Source organism: Lycium barbarum, chromosome 1, assembly GCF_019175385.1.
Source record: "Lycium barbarum isolate Lr01 chromosome 1, ASM1917538v2, whole genome shotgun sequence".
Taxonomy (NCBI): Eukaryota; Viridiplantae; Streptophyta; class Magnoliopsida; order Solanales; family Solanaceae; genus Lycium; species Lycium barbarum.
This window is the reverse complement of record NC_083337.1, coordinates 169,326,982-169,347,423: the sequence shown is the minus strand read 5'-3', so window position 1 is coordinate 169,347,423 and position 20,442 is coordinate 169,326,982. Positions and strand designations below refer to the sequence as shown.

The 20,442-nt window shown below is 34.8% G+C and overlaps 3 protein-coding genes across 4 annotated transcripts; 2 read left to right on the top strand and 1 right to left on the bottom strand.

The window, feature by feature from the left end:
• The first annotated feature begins 583 nt into the window (after positions 1-583).
• On the top strand, positions 584-3,802 carry LOC132607284 (tropinone reductase homolog At5g06060-like). The gene is made up of 5 exons (XM_060321194.1): positions 584-754; positions 872-1,079; positions 2,092-2,308; positions 2,428-2,534; positions 3,400-3,802. The coding sequence occupies exons 1-5, from the start codon at positions 666-668 to the stop codon at positions 3,586-3,588; spliced, it is 810 nt and encodes a 269-aa protein (XP_060177177.1). The 5' UTR covers positions 584-665; the 3' UTR covers positions 3,589-3,802.
• A 361-nt stretch (positions 3,803-4,163) lies between these two features.
• LOC132617956 (uncharacterized) lies at positions 4,164-6,508 on the bottom strand. The gene is made up of 4 exons (XM_060333023.1): positions 6,486-6,508; positions 6,249-6,316; positions 4,483-4,594; positions 4,164-4,401 (listed from the first exon to the last, which is right to left on the bottom strand). The coding sequence occupies exons 1-4, from the start codon at positions 6,506-6,508 to the stop codon at positions 4,164-4,166; spliced, it is 441 nt and encodes a 146-aa protein (XP_060189006.1).
• Positions 6,509-11,428: 4,920 nt separating this feature from the next.
• LOC132607261 (transcriptional corepressor LEUNIG_HOMOLOG-like) lies at positions 11,429-19,889 on the top strand. Of its 2 annotated transcripts, none has more exons than XM_060321170.1 (19): positions 11,429-11,632; positions 12,151-12,201; positions 12,321-12,407; positions 12,773-12,870; positions 13,076-13,185; positions 13,285-13,574; positions 13,702-13,777; positions 13,883-13,994; positions 15,069-15,118; positions 15,210-15,443; positions 16,847-16,930; positions 17,194-17,412; positions 17,682-17,820; positions 17,888-17,994; positions 18,234-18,383; positions 18,595-18,750; positions 18,846-18,965; positions 19,098-19,295; positions 19,468-19,889. In XM_060321170.1, the coding sequence occupies exons 3-19, from the start codon at positions 12,376-12,378 to the stop codon at positions 19,609-19,611; spliced, it is 2,319 nt and encodes a 772-aa protein (XP_060177153.1). In that variant the 5' UTR covers positions 11,429-11,632; positions 12,151-12,201; positions 12,321-12,375; the 3' UTR covers positions 19,612-19,889. The 2 variants fall into 2 exon arrangements, with proteins under 2 accessions (XP_060177153.1, XP_060177145.1); XM_060321162.1 differs by lacking the exon at positions 11,429-11,632 and adding an exon at positions 11,654-11,807.
• The last annotated feature ends 553 nt before the right edge of the window (positions 19,890-20,442 follow it).

Genomic DNA, 20,442 nt, shown 5'->3' with positions numbered 1-20,442 from the left:
GTACCAAACTCCACGTACCCACGTGGTGATATCTTATTGTCGGTTTATGAAATGCTCTCCCTACTTACCATGTTTTACTCAGGCTATATATGTATTCATGCTCACGTTTATGTACAGGGTTTTAGTTTCAGTTCTTATCATGTTATTTCATTCAGTTGCTTTACATACTTGTCACACCCTAATCTTGATCAGGGCATAATGGGCACTCGACCCTTATTTAAGGCCGAGCGAACCCGCACACTCCTATTACACACATATTCTCTTTGGACTCTTAAATCAAATAATCCTAAATTACATAGTAAAGGCTTTCAGAAACATTCTTTTCGATTTTTGGTATTTATGTCCAACCCTACGAGAAAACACCCAAAAATAGAAAGTAGAAAATGACTTCCCCGTAAAAAATGAATTTACAATACGTAAGCATGCAAAACAGGTGGATATTAATTATATTGTCCCACCTAACAGGCTAACACTATACTCCAAAATCTAAACGTGGGATTCTGCAAGATTCTTTAAACTAAAAAAACATATTAGTAGTACTACGTACGTTGAAATGTTTAAAAAACCTTTAGTGGCAAACAAGAAACAAAAGTTTCTCCTACTCAACTATTTATAAAAGGACAACTAGATCTCGAAACAATCGCACAGCAAGAAAGTAGAAGTCAATGGCGAAAGTTGCAGCTTTTGCCAAGAGTTCCAGATGGTCACTTAATGGTTTAGCCGCTCTTGTCACTGGTGGCACTTCCGGAATTGGGTACTCAAGATTTTTATTTTTAGTTTCTAGTTTCTAGCTACAACGATGATGTAAAAATTCGTTACACTATTAGTTGTTCGTGCATAGAACTTAAATCTTTAATTTAATTTTATTTAGGCATGCTATTGTAGAAGAGCTTGCTGGACTTGGTGCGAAAGTGTACACATGTTCGAAGACGGAATCGGAGCTTAATGAGCCAATGCAAGATTGGGCAGACAGGGGCATTCAAGTAAAAGGCTCAGCATGTGATGTAACTTGTAGGGAGCAAAGAGCTCAGCTCATGGAAAAGGTTTCCTCTGAATTCGATGGAAAACTCAACATTCTTGTGAGTACCATAATTCCCTCTACTTATTTTGTATTAAAATTAGAGCCGGACCCAGGATTTTAAAACAGAGGGGGCATTATTATCTTAACATAAATGCCAATAAATTTTTTAATGATAACTAAGGAATAATACTGTGTTGGACCGATCACTAATAACATAGCAGTGGCGAAAATACAAGTATATAGGTCAAATATGTGTAATAAATAAAATTTAACGCAGTGAAGCAAATAAAAGAGATAGCTCAGTGGCTAAAGCTCTGCAACATGTGGTGACAGTGCAAGTTTGAATTTGGGCGAGCTCATTTAACGCTTATTGTTTTTCTAAAAATAGGCTCACAAAAATAATTAAAATTGACATTCGGATTCGATCCGAGGTGACATGTAAGGGAAGCAGCAGTTGCAATCAAGGAGTCCCAAAGAAACTTTTGTTTATGAGAGTGCACAATTAAATATATAATAATATCTCTAGGTATAGATACATAATTTTTTCCGAAGGGTGGAGTGCACGTCCCCGTAGATCCGCCTCCGATTAAATTCCCTATTAACTATACACAGTTGAGGCGAAGCATTGGATCTGCCCTTGCCCCTATTAGTGAGGATTCAAATAGCCGATTGGCATAATTTACTTGGATCAATTGGGACTACGGGTTTGACTTTTTATTATACTTTTTAAAATTTATGGGATCAGATCTACTAGCATTTGTTGAAATGTTAGTGAATTTTCAAATATAAATCTATACATGAGTGGATCCACCATTGTTAGTGTGGATTATATTTTGTCGCCTTAACTTGCTTCGATTGAGACGTAGTAGATGTTGTCATAGAAAGATTCAATGGTCAAAACTAATACAAAGACCAATCCGAGTTGCTCTTCTAGGTGGGCAGATGACTGTATGTTGGATTGTTGAAAAGAGCTGCTCGAATGTGAAATTAAGAGATCCAACACTGAAATTTTTAATTCGTTTCACACGCAACATTTAATTTTTGACCAAGTTATTGCATTATTGATGTAGATAAACAATGTTGGAACAAACATTTGGAAGCCCTCTATCGAATACACTGCCGAAGATTATGCCTTTATGATGTCTACCAATTTAGAACCTTCATTCCACTTCAGTCAACTTGCTCATCCTCTTATGAAATCATCTGGATCTGGAAGTATTGTTTTCACATCCTCTGTTGCTGGTCTTGTCCACGTGGACGGTACTTCTATTTATGGAGCAACAAAAGGTACTTTATTCGTGCTGTTATTTCCCGTTGTTTTACACAGCACTCATACCATCTTCCTTTGAATCATAAAACAACGGGAAATAACAAGCTAAAAAATTAGCTCTCTCTTCTTATGGCAGCTGGAATGATTCAGCTTACAAAAAATTTGGCTTGCGAATGGGGAAAAGATGATATTCGGGTTAATGCCGTTGCACCATGGTACACAAACACGCCACTCGTGAAACATGTAATATTCTCCTTCCTCCTGTTGCTTCTGCTTCAGATTATATGAGTCTCTTTGCATAAGTGCAAAGACGAACCCAGGCTCATTTTAAATTGAAATTAATGTCTATGTATACGATCACACTCATTTTAAACTCACTTACTTTAAATCTTGTATACAAATCTACTTGAGTGAAACGTACTTTGATTTGCTAACAGGGTGATACTCCACATCCAAGCAGGGAGTTGTCATTTAACAATTCCTCTAATAGCCTGTTCGGCCAAGCTTTTAAAATCTGCTTATTCTGAGAAGTGCTTTTGGTTAGAAGTTCTTTTCGAAAAAGTACTTATGGAGAGTCTCAGTTAGTGTTTGGCTAGTCAATTGAAAAACACTTTTGCCAATATTAGAGCATATACTTTGTGTTTGATTAATGTTCCAAAAGTGCTTATGGGGAAAAACTATATTTTTTAGCTTCTAAAAAACAGCTTTTGCTACTACTAAAAAAACCCTTATTCCCCCCTAAAAGCTTAGTCAAACACCTCATCTTGTTAAAATAAGTACTTTTTGACAAAATAAGCACTTTAATATATCCATTTTGAAAAAAATAATAATCACAATTCCAACTAGATTACAAATTCTTTAAAGGGAAAATTACTACCAAATACCATTCGGCCATCTAGTTTATAAAATATGCACACAGTGTATAGATAGTGTATACTTTATACTAAATATACATATACTATACATATAATATACCTACCTATACACAACACATACACTGATAGTGTATACTTCGACCATGTTGGTAAACTAGTTGGCCGAAGGGAACATTTACGTAAGTTTCCCTTCTTTAAATTATTGATGAATTTGATGGCCTTTGTATTCACAGTTGCTCAAGGACAAAACGTTTTCGGATGCGTTAATATCAAGAACGCCTCTTAGGCGTGCAGGAGAAGTTGAAGAAGTTTCATCACTGGTGGCTTATCTCAGCCTTCCTGCTGCTTCCTACGTCACTGGCCAGGTTATAGCAGTTGACGGAGGCTTCACTGTCTATGGCTTCCAACAGCCTGGGCTATGAATGGTTCTTTTGTGATTGGTATTAGCTCATGTTTTTTGTGTTTCAAGTGTGATGATCCAGTTGAAATTATCATGAATAAAAGTCTTGATCAGATAAACATGCTAGCATTTGCTCGAGTGTTGCTAGTGTATTTGACAGGCGATATTGTTCTGAAGATAAAACTTCAGAACACACATTATATCTTTTTAATGTCAATTTTTTCAGTTTGGGTGTACCCATCTTGCTTAGTTCTTTGTTTCCATTGTCCCATAATGTTACATCCAATTGAACCCCATGTCCCCACATCATGGTTCAGAATCATTATGTTACGAATAATAGATCAATAGCAGTACAGAACTTCCGTTTCCCAAAAAGTACAAAAGAATGACAATCCATGAATAGCTGATTCAAGCGTTAACAACAGGACAGTTTCCTACGGGGCAGCTATGAATCTACCATCCGTTGCATCAATCTTAGTGGAAAGTAATTCTCAACCAATAAATGGAACGATAGAAAAAGTCTACCGGAAACGGACCTCTTGATCTCAGCTCTGAGCAGCACTTGTGTGTCCATGCCTTTGTATGACTCTTAGTTACTTAAACAGCAGGGTCACTCATACGCAGTGTCCCCGTTGCCATAATTACAGCAAATTCACGGGTGATTTCCTCTTGTACCTTTCTCCGAGCATCCCCTAGAGAATCTATGGCAGCAATATCGGTAGATGGCTTATCATTCTTCATCATCTTCTGCTCTCCATGATTGGTAGGTTTAACTTCTGAGATTAACTTACGCTTTGCATCCTCACTCTTTGTCTTGCTAGATTGGTCGCCTAGCCTATCAGATGACTCGGTAGAAACTATTAAGTGAAAAGTAGGGCTAATTTAGGTGGTATGAACTACCATTTCTAATGATTACGATTTTTTATATGGAGAAACAGAACTTCTATTGAGGCTCCTGACAATCCAAATAAAAGGTCTCTTAGGTAGAGATGGCCCATAGAACTCAAAAGTCGAGCTTGAGAGATGACCTGAAAATTCACAATCAGGAGAAACATTAGAAAACAGATATTAAAGAAACATGTAATACTAATCAAAGACAGAGAAATTTCATAAAGCAGAGCAATTCACTATCCCGTCAGATATCAATCAAGGATACAGAATGCAGCTAAACTTGCTCCACCAACAAAAAAGGGAATACACCAGAGATTGCAGCCTCTTGCTAAGCATTTCAACGTGTAATTCTCTATTTAATCACCGCCACATAGTTGAAACACAAAATTCAACCTTGCCAAGTTGCAATATTGAAAACGTCACCAAGACCAAAACATTTAGCCCTCGGCTCAAGATTGTAATAGCATTTTGTTAGAAAACATCTTCAATTTCCAAAAGGACATTGAAGTTAAGTATCCCCTAAACCTCAAGTTCAAAAGACTTCCCATCCATAAAAAATGACTGGCAAAAGACTAGAGAAAGATTAGATCATCAGATCTACTCCCTCTGTCCCAATGTCCGAATAAGGATATCATACTTATTAACAATATAACTTTAAATTTTTCATTTTAACCTCAATGAAATGATTTATAGTCACACAGATGTCTATCGCGTGTGTCAGACCACAAAATTCTTTCATAAATTCTTAAACTCCAGTCTCAGTTAAACACTGACATATAAATTGGGACAGAGAGAGTAATTTTTAAAACCAAATTTGGATAAATACAAGTAATCTAGCATAATCTCCATAAATTGAGCATTCTCATGTCAAAGGAAAAAAACGTTTACTCGATGAGTTCAGAACAATATGTAGATAGGAAGTTATATAAACATTAAAAAACTCGTAGATCAAACAAAAGATTAACCTTAATTTCACGGAAAGAATATGTCAACACATCATTGAACGAAGTGTGATGTAATGTGAAGAAGAATGTGTACATCAATCACCTGAGAAAAGGAAATTTCTTCTATTTTGGTGCCGCCAATAATTTAGAGGCTGTAAAAATTGACTAATGCAACAGAAATTCGGATCTTTTGTAGGTACGGACGAAGACCACAAGAATCTCGGAGTCTGTGAATTTCAAGAAAGTATCAGCCACTAGTGTGTTGACACCTATTAGAATCTAAAAAGAGAGGGGAGGAATCTTAAATTTTGTATTTTTACAAAAAAAAAAAAAAAAAGTTTGATTTTTATACACATAACTTTTACACTTGCTGCTCAGATTATTGTCTGTAATTGTAACTGTTCATTATACAGTGAAAGTAATTGCTAAAATTTACTCCCTCAAATTCATAATAAGTGTCCTTTTATTTTGGTCCAAAATAAGGGTTGTTTTACATATATCAAAAAGGTATAATTATTTTCATTCAAATTTTTCTCTATTTAAATAAGTGAGTTTTCATGTAATTAAGAAACTATATTAAATAAGTACCATTCAATTAAGAGCAAGTTAGTTAAAATTAAATATCTTTTTTTCCTCAAGGAAAATGATACGTCAAAGGCCAAAACGAGACTTATTATGGACCAAAGGGAGTATAAGCGATTATCTTACATGTTTTGAATATCTTATAACATAATTTTTGTAGTTTATATTTTATTAAATACACTTTATGACATGACACAACAAGTAATATAACACATTTGAGTGCAGGAGACACCTTTTTTTTTCCTTTACGTTTTGTTGCCACTACCGTAGTCACTGTCTCCGCCACCTCCACCACCATTGCCTCCTCCGCCAGTAGCACTAATTTTGAACCTCCTGTAACACAAACAAATAACTCTTCAACTCTAATTTTACAAATACCTCCATTAAATCCGCTTTTACAACCACACTTGCAACCATCTAAATCTTACCACGATCCACCAATCGTTCATTAAACTCGTTTGTTCACCTTCGACAACTGCGCGCCATCAAAATCCGATACTACCTCAATAAATTATAAAACACCATCTTTTGCTTGAAGAATCTCACACCGCATCAATTGTCAAATATATCATATAAAAGTCGGGCCTTCTCTTTTTAATAATAACAAACATACGCATGTACTCGTGTTAATAAAATAAAATGCGATTTGTTTAGCATCTTTGACTAAAATAAATTTGGCAGCCTTGACTAAAATAAATTTGATACATTGTAAACTTGCAATCATTGCACAAAAAATATATGTTAAAATCTATTCCATGCAATGTCTTGTGAAAGTGACAATTGTTTCTCCATGCACAAACAGTTTTATGTTACATATGCATGCGGATGACCTTTTCCTCCTATTTATTTATTTATTTCTTTTAATAACTACGTGTTGATGACAAACATAACAATCGAAACTTTGTCCTACATGATTACATGTGTCTTTCTATGTGCGAGTTAGAAGAGAGACGTTTCGTTCTGCCTTTAGTTTTTTACTCACTCTAGCACTTGGAAGGTGATACATATATGTTCGTCTAATCTAACACTCTTTCGTCCCAATTTAGATGACATTTTTAGCTAATTTCAAAATGAATGATATCTTTGTATATTTAGTAACAATTTAATTTTTAAATTTCTTATTCTATCCTCAATGAGATGATTTATAAAAACAAAAATGTCTATAATTTTAATTTAGATCACAAATATAAAAATTTGTTTTTTTTTTCCTCTTAAACTCTGTGTTAAGTATGTGATGTGTATTAAGTGTGTGATGTAGTTTGATTTGAATAGAGTTTAAGCAGAAAGTTTAAATTCTGTGAATTTGTGATATTTTGAAACATGTATTAATATACTTTTGAGTAGTTTTGAGGTTCACTTTTAATTCCCATCAAGTATTATTTTTTATTTTTAAAAAGACATTCTGATCAATTATTAATCAAATCAAAGTTGATTACATCATGAATCAAAGATGAGGATGTAGTATCCACTCCATAGCATCAAACATAGAACTTGAAGCCCGAGCTAACAGATAGGCACATTGATTCGCTGATCTTTTGACAAAAGACTAAGCCACAGAAGTAAAGTTACACATGAGTGCTTTACAATCATGAATAATAACATCAAATAAGAGTTGTTGCCGCAAGATTTCTCCAACAGGATCTGGTAAAAAAACTGCAATAAACTTTAAAAAATAGCAGAAATTACACTTAAAAAATTATACGAAATATTTGAAATAAACAAAAAAATTACTGAAACTACAAAATTGCACCTCCAAATATTTATCGCTAAATCTTATTTTACCACGGATTCCTATCAAAATTAACAGACATGATTTATTAAATTTTTATTTTTCAGAGATGGACAGACTTAAAGGACCAATATTACTCTAAAGCAAATTTAACGGATTATTGTGAACCCATCCTTAAATATAAGGGACTCGTTTTGTCTTTTTTTTTTCTAAAATTAACAATACTAGCACCAGGGGTCACACTTTTAGCACACTGTATTTGCGCTGTGCATGTATTTAAGTTCAGAATTACTTCCCGAAAATGACCTAACCTCTTTGCAGACTTGTTAAAACCCTCATTCGCTCCTTCAACGCGCGTTACGTTACACTCTATAAGCACTGCTTTTGCTTACGTAAAACTTAGTTCCACGTTTTACCCTTTCTTCAAACCGAATCACCGAACCAGCATCTCCAAGCCTCGTTAAAGTTCGAACACTTCCTCCCGAACTTAACCGCTTTCCCCATCAAAGACAAATAAATACTCTCCCCGTCCAATTTTACTTGTTATGTACTGACTTGACACATTTTAATTAGAATGATAATTTTATTATGCTAGAGTGTGGCCATGAATTTTGTATTAGATTTTGAAAATTTATCTTCAAACACCTGTTTAGCCATGGATTCTGGTTAAAAAAAAAATCAACTTTAAAAAACTGGTCCAGATAAGTTTTGGGTTTTGAGACTTCCACTCACTAAACCTCAATTTTTTTAAGTAAAGTGCATGTCCAAATGCAACTTCAAGTTCCAAAAATCACAACTTCAAAAACTCAGGTTTTCAAGTTTCAACTTTAAAATCTATGACCAAATTGGAGCTATATCACCTTTAATTATTATAAAGTTATTTAAAGATTGAAACTAATCAATCATGCTTTAAAAGTTATGCAGCTACTAATAGTTTTGTAAAGTTTCCAATTCAATAATTAATAATAAAATTAAAATGTGGATGAAATTATAATTATCTTTTGATTTTTTCAAACTAAACAAGTAAAAGTGGACATCTATTTTTAATATATTATCAACTAAAAATGGTGGGAAATAGCTAATCCTAACCTCAGGTTCGTTACCTTAATTAAACCCTCACTTGCGTCTTCTATGCGCGTTATAATTTATATACTCTATACTCTACTAGACGGCCTATGCCCGTGCTGCACACGGGCCTAACACTTTAGATTATAGTGCATCTATATGTATGTAGTTATCTTTGAATAGTGATTATATATATATATATATATATTATGTTCAAAACACGATTAATATAACATTGTAGTTTGTGCTCCGTATCTAAAATTTTATTATATTAATGTTTGCTACGAATACAAAATCGGCAAATTTATTAATATTTTTTAAAAGAGAAGACTTATTTAAAAGGAAACTATTTTCCTCTCTTTGAGATAAAACAATAGCAATATTTAAGCATTAGTTGCTACTTTCAATTTTAATTCGATTAATTTAAATGTGTAAAATACTTATTATTTTTTATCAAATTTTGATTTGGATAATTATAATTCAAATTATTAAATTAATTTTCATGTTTAAAACGAAACAAAGTAGAAATTGATTTTCTATTTAAACGAAGAAATACTATTTTTTAATTTTTGATAAATATTCTCGGTTTAGCTCATTTTACTTGTCATGTTGTCTTTTATATGGTTTTTTAAGAAAACGTCGATTAGAATTATAATTTGACTAATTTACCTTATTCATTATTTGATCTCCATTTGATTATTTTTTTTACGACATTAATGTCTTTTCACATTTATTAGAGTAAGAATAAAAATAAAAAAAATAATTAAATTCTATCTTATTTTAAAATATAAATATTTTAAGTATATTTATTTTAGTAAACATAACAAATTAATGACATGGCGGAATAGCTGATACAACAGTTTAATATCTAGATTAGATCTCAGGCTAATATAAAAAAAAGAAAGAAAATTGTATGGTTTGACTACTTAATCTTTTGAAGAAAAGCAATTTCATTTGCTCCCACTAATGGATTGATACGCACGTGGCAATGAATCCATCATTATTGACTTAATGAGATACTTTGGAAATTACATGAATATTGTTTGATTTTTAATATGGAGTGCACTTTTTTTTTTTGGACATTATTAATTTGCACTATTTTTATGCATATAATGTATATATATATATATATATATATATATATATATACACTATGTTCAAAACACGATTAATGTAACATTGTAGTTTGTGCTCCGTATCTAAAATTTTATTATATTAGTGTTTGCTACGAATACAAAGTCTGGACTTTTATTTTTTTGACATTGTTTGTTTTTTTAATATGGGATTCACTTTTTTTTTTATATTGCTTGATTTTGTCAATATGGGATACTATGTTCAAAACACGATCAATATAACATTGTAGTTTGTGCTCCATATTTAAAACTTTATTATATTAGTGTTTACTACGAATACAAAATCTGCACTTTTTTTTTGACATTGTTTGTTTTTTTTTTTTAATATGAGATTTGTTTTTTTTTTTTTTATATATATATTGCTTGATTTTGTTTCACTTTTTATTTTTATTTTTTATATTGCTTGATTTTGTCAATATCAGATACTATATTCAAAACACGATTAATATAACATTGTAGTTTGTGCTCCGTATTTAAAACTTTATTATATTAGTGTTTGCTACGAATACAAAGTCTGCACTTTTTTTTTTACATTGTTTGTTTTTTTTTAATATGAGATACACTTTTTTTTATATTGCTTGATTTTGTTAATATGGGGTTCACTTTTTTTTCCCCTGAGTTTGGAGATGGTGGGTTCCACTTTTTGCACTTTTTTTTTTAATATTGGTTGGGTTTTTTTTTTAATATTGATTGGTGTTTAATATAGGGCCATGAAGAACTTCTATTTTTTAATTTTTAGTAAATATTTTTTGTTTAACTCATTTTACTTGTCATGTTATTTTTTACACGGTTTTTTAAGAAAACGTCAATTAGAATTATAATTTCACTAATTTCTCTTATTAATTATTTGATCTCCATTTAATATTATTTTTTCTTTTATGACATTAATCTCTTTTCACATTTATTAGAGTAAGGAAAAAATGAAAAAGTAATTAAATTCTATCTTATTTTAATATATAAGTATTTTAAGTATGTTGCTGTACAATAATTTTATTTGCTTCCACTAATGGGTTGATACGCATGTGGAAATAATATATAAGTTTTTTTTTAATATTGCTTGATTTTGTTAATATGGGGTCCACTGTTTTTTTCCCGTGAGTTTGGATGTGGTGGTTCCACTTTTTTTTTAATACTGGTTGATGTTTAATATGGGGCCCATATTTTTTTTTGGTAATATTAGTTGTTGTTTAATATATATGAGGCCCACAATTTTTTATTTTAGTTGTTGTTTAATATATATGGGGCCCACATTTTATTTATTTATTTATTTTAGTTGTTGTTTAATATATATGGGGCTCACAATTTTTTTTTATGGGGCCACAACGGAGGACGAAAAAGGAGTCCAACTAGTTCTTCTATATAGTTAAAACCACAATTTTTTTATGGGGCCCACAACGGATGACGAAAAAGGAGCCCAACCGGCTCTTCTAACAACGGACGACGAAAAAGAAGCGCAACCGGCTCTTTTAACAACGGACGATGAAAAAGAAGCCCAACCGGCTCTTCTATATAGTTAGAATTAGAAAAAAGGAGCCCAACCGGCTCTTGTATATATTTAGAAGTAGAACCGCTTTTGCGTAAAACTAGTCCCCACTTTTTACCCTTTCTTCGAACGGAATCACCGAAGCAACCTCTCCAAGCCTCGTTAAAGTTCCAATACTTCCTCCCGGACCTAACCCCTGTCCCCATCAAAGACAAATAAAAAGCTAATCCTAACCTCAGGTTCGGTACCTTACTTGACAGCCTGTTTTGCTATTTTCGGCTTTCCTTCACTTTGATACTCCAGTTGTTAGTACAATTTTTTTTTTTCCTTCACTTTGAAGCTCTCTTCTTAAGCGATTTTTTTTTCGAGCTATGAATGATGAATTTTCTCGAAGAAAACGTTGAATTATTCACTGTAAGTATCTAAATTTTCGTTTTTACCGTTGATTTTTGTCAGAATTAATGTTCGGATAAACTGTAATTGATCGGACGTCTACAAACCTGATATTTGACTTCAATTGGAGCTTTTTTACTTGAATTACTGTTTTTTTTTGAGGTAACTTTTTTTTTTTTTTTTTACTTGTGTTTTTAGCTTGTTGAGCTTGTGAACTGATTTATGAATTTTGTGAATTTGAATATGTGTTGGTGTTATTGTGTGATTTTGAAGTTGTGAATTACTTATTGATGAAGATCTTACCTTTTGTTACTTGAATTTTGTATAATTCTCTTGTTTTTATGGCTTATTTTGTTTGAATTAGGGTTAGAGATATTTGTTGAATCGGCAATGCTGGATATCATCTTCATAATTGGTAAAGTATCTACTTGATGAGAATCAGTTCCCTTTTTTTCACTGTGTTTTAAGGTTTTTTTTTTTTTTTTTTTTTAATTGGTAATTTTTTTTAACTGTTTTTATGTTATTATTGTGTAGCTCTGTGATTGCTGTGAATACCGGTAGTTGGCTGCGTAAGTGATCGAGTGAAGTCATGGCGCAGAGTAATTGGGAAGCAGATAAGATGTATGCAAATTTTCGGTGTTTCACTGCCAAACATTATTGACTGTATGATTAAGTGCCGAATTCTCAAAATAGTCTAAAGAAAAAAAACCAAAGTTTCCATTTTTTCAAGTTCCTAATCGAGGGGGAATAGTAAAATTCTTCCTCAATAAGAGTACATCATCCATGTTTCACTACCGAAGATTAAAAAACTGTATGATTAAGTGCTGAATTCTCTAAAATAGTCGAAAGAACAAACAAAAGTTATTAATCTTTCAAGTTGCTAGTTGAGGGGGGAAGTAAAATTCCTCTCCGATAAAGAGTATTGGTTGTTTACAGTTATTACTTATTGATTTTCATCCGTTCTTGATTTTTTGTTGTCTTGCTAGGCTTGATGTTTACATTCATGACTATTTGTTGAAAAGAAAGCTGCATAATTCTGCAAAAGCTTTCATGACGGAAGGGAAGGTTGCTACGGATCCTGTAGGTAATGATGTTAACACAGTGCTCTACATGTTGAGTTCTTTTGATTCTAATAGTTTCTATGTATATCATCTTATGTAGCTGTTTCGCTAGTCAATCTGCAGAATAGTTCATGCTTATTCTCTTTTTTTTTTTTCATAAATTATATATGCAGTTTGATTTTGTTTGCTCCACTCGAGGTGTTCATAATTTGATTTGCCCTTTTGTAGCCATCGATGCACCTGGAGGGTTTCTTTTTGAATGGTGGTCCGTATTTTGGGACATTTTCATTGCACGGACAAATGAAAAACATTCTGAAGCAGCAGCAGCATACATAGAGGTGTGATGTGCCATTCCTCTCCCTAAATAACATTAGGAGTTCTGTGGCATTTTAATCTAACGAGGCTGAAGCACCTTGTTTGTTTGGTTTGAACTCTAGACACAGCAGATGAAAGCAAGGGAGCATCAACAACAGCTACAGATGCAGCAGTTGCAACTCATGCAACAACGAAATGCCCAGTTACAGCGAAGGGATCAGAATTCCCTTGGTGGTCCTATAAATGCTATGAACTCTGAAGGCATGATGGGGCAACCATCTGCTAGTGTTTTAGCCATGAAAATGTACGAGGAACAAATGAAGCACCCTCACTCCTTGGACTCAGAGACATCTTCACCTCTTATCGATCCCAATAGGATGGCTCTTCTCAAGTCTGCATCTAATCATCAACGGTATGAGTGGTGCAACATTTTCTTTCCACATCTCATGCTTTTGTTGCATTATTTTAGGCAGCCTCTATTGATTTGTTGCATGCTTTGTCTGAACTTCTGTATCTGCATGTCTTCTCTGTTGATTCAGCCAGTTGGTACAAGGTAATTCGGGGAGCATGTCTGCAGCATTGCAGCAAATGCAAGGACGCCCTCAGCTGGCAACGGTAACTAGTTAAACTCTTATATCTAGCAGACTATATCTGCCTATTATTGAGTTTATTTTGTCGTCTTGGACCAAGCTCAGACCAATATCGTTGGAAAATATGTAGGATATTAAAACAGAAGTGAACTTGAGTGGTACTCAGAAATCATTGCCCATGGATCCTTCATCAATTTATGGGCAAGCAATTCTGCAGTCGAAGTCAGGACTTGGTGGTGCAGGTACTGTCCCCTGGGTTGCTTAGCAGTCTTTGTCCACCTACCCAACTAATGATCCCTGGTCGAGAACAATTATTTTCACATGTAATCACATGGAATGAGTTTGGCATGTTATCTTAGTTATCTTTGAAATGAAGCATGGAGTTCTCTTAATGAACTTTTTAAATTCATATCTCTGCAAGACAAACTTCCTTATGAAGTATGGATAGCATTCATTTGCCGTAATCTGAAGTCTTTCAGTTTTTCGATTGTTGGCTGCCAGACAAGTGGATATTCCTCTCCCCTATGCTCACTTTCATGAATGACATTCCTCTTTCTGTTTCCTGTACTGCAAGTTCTAGAAGATTAAACTTTCACTTTTAGAGGATTTGCTCAGGACTTCGAAAATGATTATTTCCATCTTCAATCTGCTCTAAGTTCGTAACTATGCAATACCGGCACCTGCATTTTTGCTTTATTGCTTCTCATTTTGGTGTAGCTGATTGTCCATGGTATGCATGTTGGTGTTATGTAGATTCTTGGAGTCAATTGCTGATCGTGCTCCTTCAACTGGCTCATGCATAATTTCATACTGACATTTCTTGTTTACTCTCATGTGTTACTTCTGATTCTTTAGCATGGGTAGTGGACGTATATCTAGTACTCGCTGTTGGAATGTGTTAGAATGCTGCTGTGATGTCTTGTTAATCTTTTGACTTCCTCATGATGACATTGTCAAATGCAAATGGGACATGGATATGTGATTTGTTTATTTCCTTTTTTATGTCATCTTTCGGTAAAATTGTTTGGCTTCTCAAGCAATTGTCTTTAGCAGCAAAAACAGTGTATAGGTAGATTTTTGAGGGATTTTCTTTACGGCCATCAGTAGCAAGTCTTTTTTCTGATTTTTATCTTTTTCATTGGTCTGTTAGTGGATTTCAATCTTTCTGAATAGTTCCATTTTTTTTCTCTTTTCCCCAGTTTTTCATTTAATGTGAAATGAGGTCGTCTTCTTGTACTTTTTTCGTTTTTGGGGGGGGGGGGGGGGGGGGTTGGTTGTTGCCGACAACTCAGTAAACGTGTCTTTTCATTCTTTAGGCTTGAATCAAGGTGTTACTGGTCTACCGTTGAAGGGCTGGCCGCTAACGGTAAGTTACTAATTGCTTTTATTCATCTGGTAAATGAATTCTTACAATTTTGATATTCATGGCTGGCCACTTTGCTCATTGATATTGACAGGGAATTGACCATTTGAGGCCGAGTATTGGTTTGCAAGTACAAAAGCCCAATATACAGACCCAAAATCAATTTCTTTTGGCATCACAACAACAGCAGGCTCTCGCACAAGGTAACCTGAATTCCCCTAACTATGGATACGGTGGATTACCAAGAGGTAACTTCAATGCAAAAGATGGTCAGCCACCGAGAAATGATGGATCCGTATGCTCTCCAGTACAATCAAATTCACCAAAGGTTAAGTCTCCTTTCCTAGAATGAAGAACAGTACCTGCATTGGCTAGTTATGTTGTGTATTGTCCATTATGCAATCTTAAAAACTGTTTTCCACAGCCAGAGCACACTGGTTGTTTTGCTCTTGGACTCCAAATTTCAATGCATTGTTTAGGTGAAAAGATCTTCAACTTCGTTTTCTTCAAGATCCTTGTAGTTTTCTTAGAGCGTAAAATCAAGAGACATACTGCAATTGAAGCTTGTCGTTGAAGGCAGTGCATACAAATATTTAGGTCGCTGAACCAATTAATTCAAATAATGTGGAAATAGAGTAACATAAGCTGACTCACGTTGGAAAATGTCTGAATCTGGACTAAAAATTTTGAGAGGGGGAGAGAGTGAGAGCACACTTCTAAAGTTTCATTTTCTTCTTTGCCCGCCCAGAGGGTAGATCAGTTCTTAAAAAAAAATATGGGAGCGCCTGATGATATGTAGTTTGTTAGTAATAATAAAGCAGGTAATTCAAGGGAAACTGTTTTCCTTGCTTAGAAAATCTCTCTTTGTCAAGGCCTCTTGGTAAGGATGTTTGCTTCAGTTAGAGACTTGGAGTAAATTTTGAGGAACCTCTTTTCTGTGAGGATCATTAGGAATGCGCTACTGGGAAGCCATAGAGTTTTAGTTGGAACCCGTGATTACTTCACTTCCATGATATAGAGTAAGTTCTCTACAGTAAGTTGGGTTGACATTTACAGTTAAAGTTCTTGCTTACCTTTCCTGGTGCATTGGTATACATTTACTTCAACCTACCTTTGGAAAACAAGGGAGCCCTTAAAACTGTGACGGAGACCATTGAACAAGTGAGTAGCAGTGCTTCACTGCATCTAGATTCTTAAACTTTGAACTAATATTGAGCTCACCAAGCCCTTCACCTTTACTATGCCCTTTCGGATAAACCTTTCCATGTTATGATGCAAGAACAAACGTTGCAGACTAGTGGGAATTTGTGGCCTAGGAAGTCTACAAGTAAATGTTTCTTGGTTCTTAGCCACCGAAGTGCCAGGATTATGTGTCGTAAGGCTGATGGAATTGAAAACTAATTATCAGAAAATTGAGGCCTAGATCTCAACCAAAATGCAATAAAGCCTTAGCTTTTGGTTAGGTGCTAGCACTTGCTTTGCTAATAGATTGTACATCTTTCAGAATAATTGCCATCATCACAGCCATCTTGTGCAGTTGACATTCCTTGCCTTGCAGCTGTCTTTGAGAGCGCCTTTAAAATCGTTCCTTCCGGCTGTGTGTGAGGATGTGTATGGTTTTTAAACAGTGATGTGTCTTTCTGTAGATTCAAAGAGGCTCTTCCATTTTAGTTGCAACTGCTAGAATGTTCTCCTTCAAACTGCTTGTGTACTAATGACTTGTTTTAACAGATGAAAATGGCCCAAATACAACAATCCTCCTCTCAACAACAGGAGCAGTTGCATCATCATCAGCAGCAGCCGCAATTGCCACAGGTTGGCTTAACCAGATAAGAGTTCACATTTGATTTTAGCTTTGTTGATATCTACCAAAAACCATGTTCTCAAAAGTAGTTAACGATATATATATATATATATATATAGAGAGAGAGAGAGAGAGAGAGAGAGAGAGCATGTGGTCTTTCTCTTTTTTCCTTTACTTGTTTCTAAATTTTGTATATAGTCTCTGAAAATTTAAGTTAGCTAACCTATCAAAGCCAACAGAGGAGAAGTTTACCTTTCTTCCTCCTGTGATTCAGAATGGCAGAAAAAGGAAGCAACATTCGTCATCTGGACCTGCCAATAGTACTGGCACCGGAAATACTGTTGGCCCTTCACCAAGCTCACCAGCATCAACTCATACACCTGGTGATGGGATGACTAGTGCCAGTATGCAGCATGTCAGCAGTGTTTCAAAAAGCATGATGATGTACGGAGGAGATGGAACAGGTGGTATTGCATCTTCTACAAATCAGCTGGTAAAACTTCTAGTCTTTCACGCATTTTTTTAATATTGCAGTTCCGAGCATGTTATTTGTAAAGGAGTACTTAGTTATCGTATAGCTTCCATTATCACGCATTTTTTAATATTGCAGTTCCGAGCATGTTATTTGTAAAGGAGTACTTAGTTATCGTAAAGCTTCCATTATCTTTGATGAATAAGAACTTAAAGTTTATTGGTTCTTTATGCATTTTGAAGTTACATTTGAAACATAGCATCTCCATTATGCCTTTGTCTATCGTACAGGATGACTTGGAGACGTTTGGAGACATTGGTTCCCTGGAAGATAATGTGGAGTCATTTTTATCACGTGATGGGGGAGATGGAAATATCTATGATACAATGAAACAAACTCTTACTGAGCACAAACCTGACTCTTCCAAAGGTGATAATGCAATTTGCGTATTCTTTGTTGTTTTGTTGCAAATTTTCTAAGACGATAAATGTCTCAGGATTCTCGTTCGGTGAAGTTGGTTGTGTACGCACAAGGAATAAAGTTACTTGCTGTCATTTCTCATCAGATGGGAAGTTGCTCGCTAGTGCCGGACATGACAAGAAGGTAGAATGCATTTCCATAGAAGCTAACATCTTTAACATATAGAGATAATTGGATGGAGTGTTTCATTTCATTCCAATGGTGGATGTGCTGCTTTTCAGCGGTTAAACCTCCATTGAGCTGTATCGTCTTAACTTTATTCAAAAATGAAATCTATACTTCACTAGTGACCAAACATTTTATGCTGCACTTCTGTTTTCATAAAATCAATCCTTATGAGTTCTTTCCTGTGTATTTATCAGGCTGTTCTGTGGAACATGGATACCTTGCAAACGGAGACCACCCCTGAAGAGCATCAATACTTGATTACTGATGTCCGGTTCAGGCCTAATTCAACTCAGCTTGCAACTGCTTCATTTGACAAGTCCGTGAGATTGTGGGACGCTGCTAATGTAATTGTTAAAGACATGTCTGTTGAATAATTATTTGGTCACCATCTTGAAGCAGGCCTTACCTCTAGTAGCTTACGACCTGAGACCTTATATACTAAGTCCATGCTTTTAGATAATCTGAGTGTCATGTAGTATTCAACAAAAATCCAATCTATATTTTTTACCACATATTCATCACTCAAGTGACCTCTTGTTGAATTTGTTTTTGCAGCCTAGCTACTGTTTGAATTCATATACCGGGCATGCTTCTCATGTTATGTCATTGGATTTCCATCCGAAAAAGAATGATCTATTTTGTTTCTGCGATAGCAACAATGAGATTCGCTACTGGAGTGTTAGTCCATTCTCATGTACTCGAGTTTCGAAGGTTTGCCCTTTAATATTCATTATGTTCTTTTATTTATTTGTAGTGGTAATTTTCCTTTGAACTATCTTCAATTTGTCTCCCCTCTCTATTCATAGCAAGGAGGCAGTGCACAGGTGAGATTCCAGCCCCTAACTGGTCAGCTGCTGGCAGCCGCATCGAATAAGGTGGTTTCAATCTTTGACGTCGATAATGACAGGCAACTGCAGTCTTTCCAGGTTTTTCTTCAACTTCCTTATGTGGTGGATTACGTTGACCCTTACTCAAAAACTATTTATGTTTGTAGCAATTTTGTATTTTCTTTATCTTCCAGCCATGATTCCTCACTTCCAAGCTAAATGTGTTCACAGGGGCACTCTGGAGTGGTGAACTACCTTTGTTGGGATCTCAGTGGTGATCTACTGGCATCAGTAAGTGAGGAGTCTGTCAAAGTTTGGTCATTGAACACCGGCGATTGCATCCATGAGCTAAGTGCCAATGGAAATCAGTTCCACTCTTGTGTTTTTCATCCTAGCTATTCAGCTCTATTGGTGATTGGAGGAATGAGGGTAAATTATTATTCTCCTTTGCCAACTCTATTTCTATAATTCACGTTAGATGTTAATTCAGTTTGCAGGACCTATCTCATGTTCATCCAGTACAGTTGTTTAAAAATTTACCCAAATGCTTGGGCATTGAAATCGACAAATTACTCATTCTTGCTTTGTGAATCCATGCTAGTCTTTGGAGCTGTGGAACATGGTTGAGAATAAAAGCATGACAATTCCAGCCCATGAAAACATTATTGCTGCTCTAGCACAGTCGCCGGTGACTGGCATGGTCGCTTCTGCAAGTCATGACAGTTCTGTCAAGTTATGGAAATAAATGAGAAGACTCGATTTCGTGATAAATGCACATCTGCTTCCGCTTCAGATGGTTAGAGAAGAGAGTCTTGCGTAGTTTATGTTGTAGTGTAATGTTTCTACAAATATCCATTTTTCTGTTTGTTGGTCACATTAGAGTTTGGTTTGCTTAAAGCAAGTTTGAGCATACTGAACAACAGTTCGGTAGTAGCAGAGGAAGCTTAACAACTTCTGCAACTGTTCTTGGTGATTAACAACTAATAATAACATGATATTAAATTTCAGCTCCTTTCGACTGTACAGCAGTCCATCGCCTTTAAGAATGTTCCCTAATGGGACCGGTTTCGAGCTCTTCGTATTTGCTAATGAAACTATGTCGAAGCTAAATAACTAAAGAAGCCGTTGTTTTCAGCAAGGACACCTGATATGTAGTGCTTCTTTCATTCCTCCGCAGCCATTTCTATAAACCTCTCTAGTATATATCACTATTTCTATGGTTTTGCTAGGTTGTTAAGTTCTCCAGAGTATTTACGTTCAGGTTTATGCTGCTTTTACATAATTTTAAAATTTAATTGTAGAAATATTACAAATAGTCAACAACTAAACATATGCCATGGCCCATGCTAGTCGTGTAACTAATACTAACAGCCCGTTTGGATTGGCTTTTAAGTAACTTTGTTTTCAGTTTTTTTGAGTGTTTGGTTGGTCAGATTAAAGTCATTTTGTGCTTAAAATGAACTCCAAAAAAAAAAAAAATGGGGTCCGTTTGACTTAGCTTATCTAAAACAGTTTATAAGCTGTTTTTTTTAAGCCCATCCAAATAGGCTCTAAAATATGATTAGGTAACAAGTTT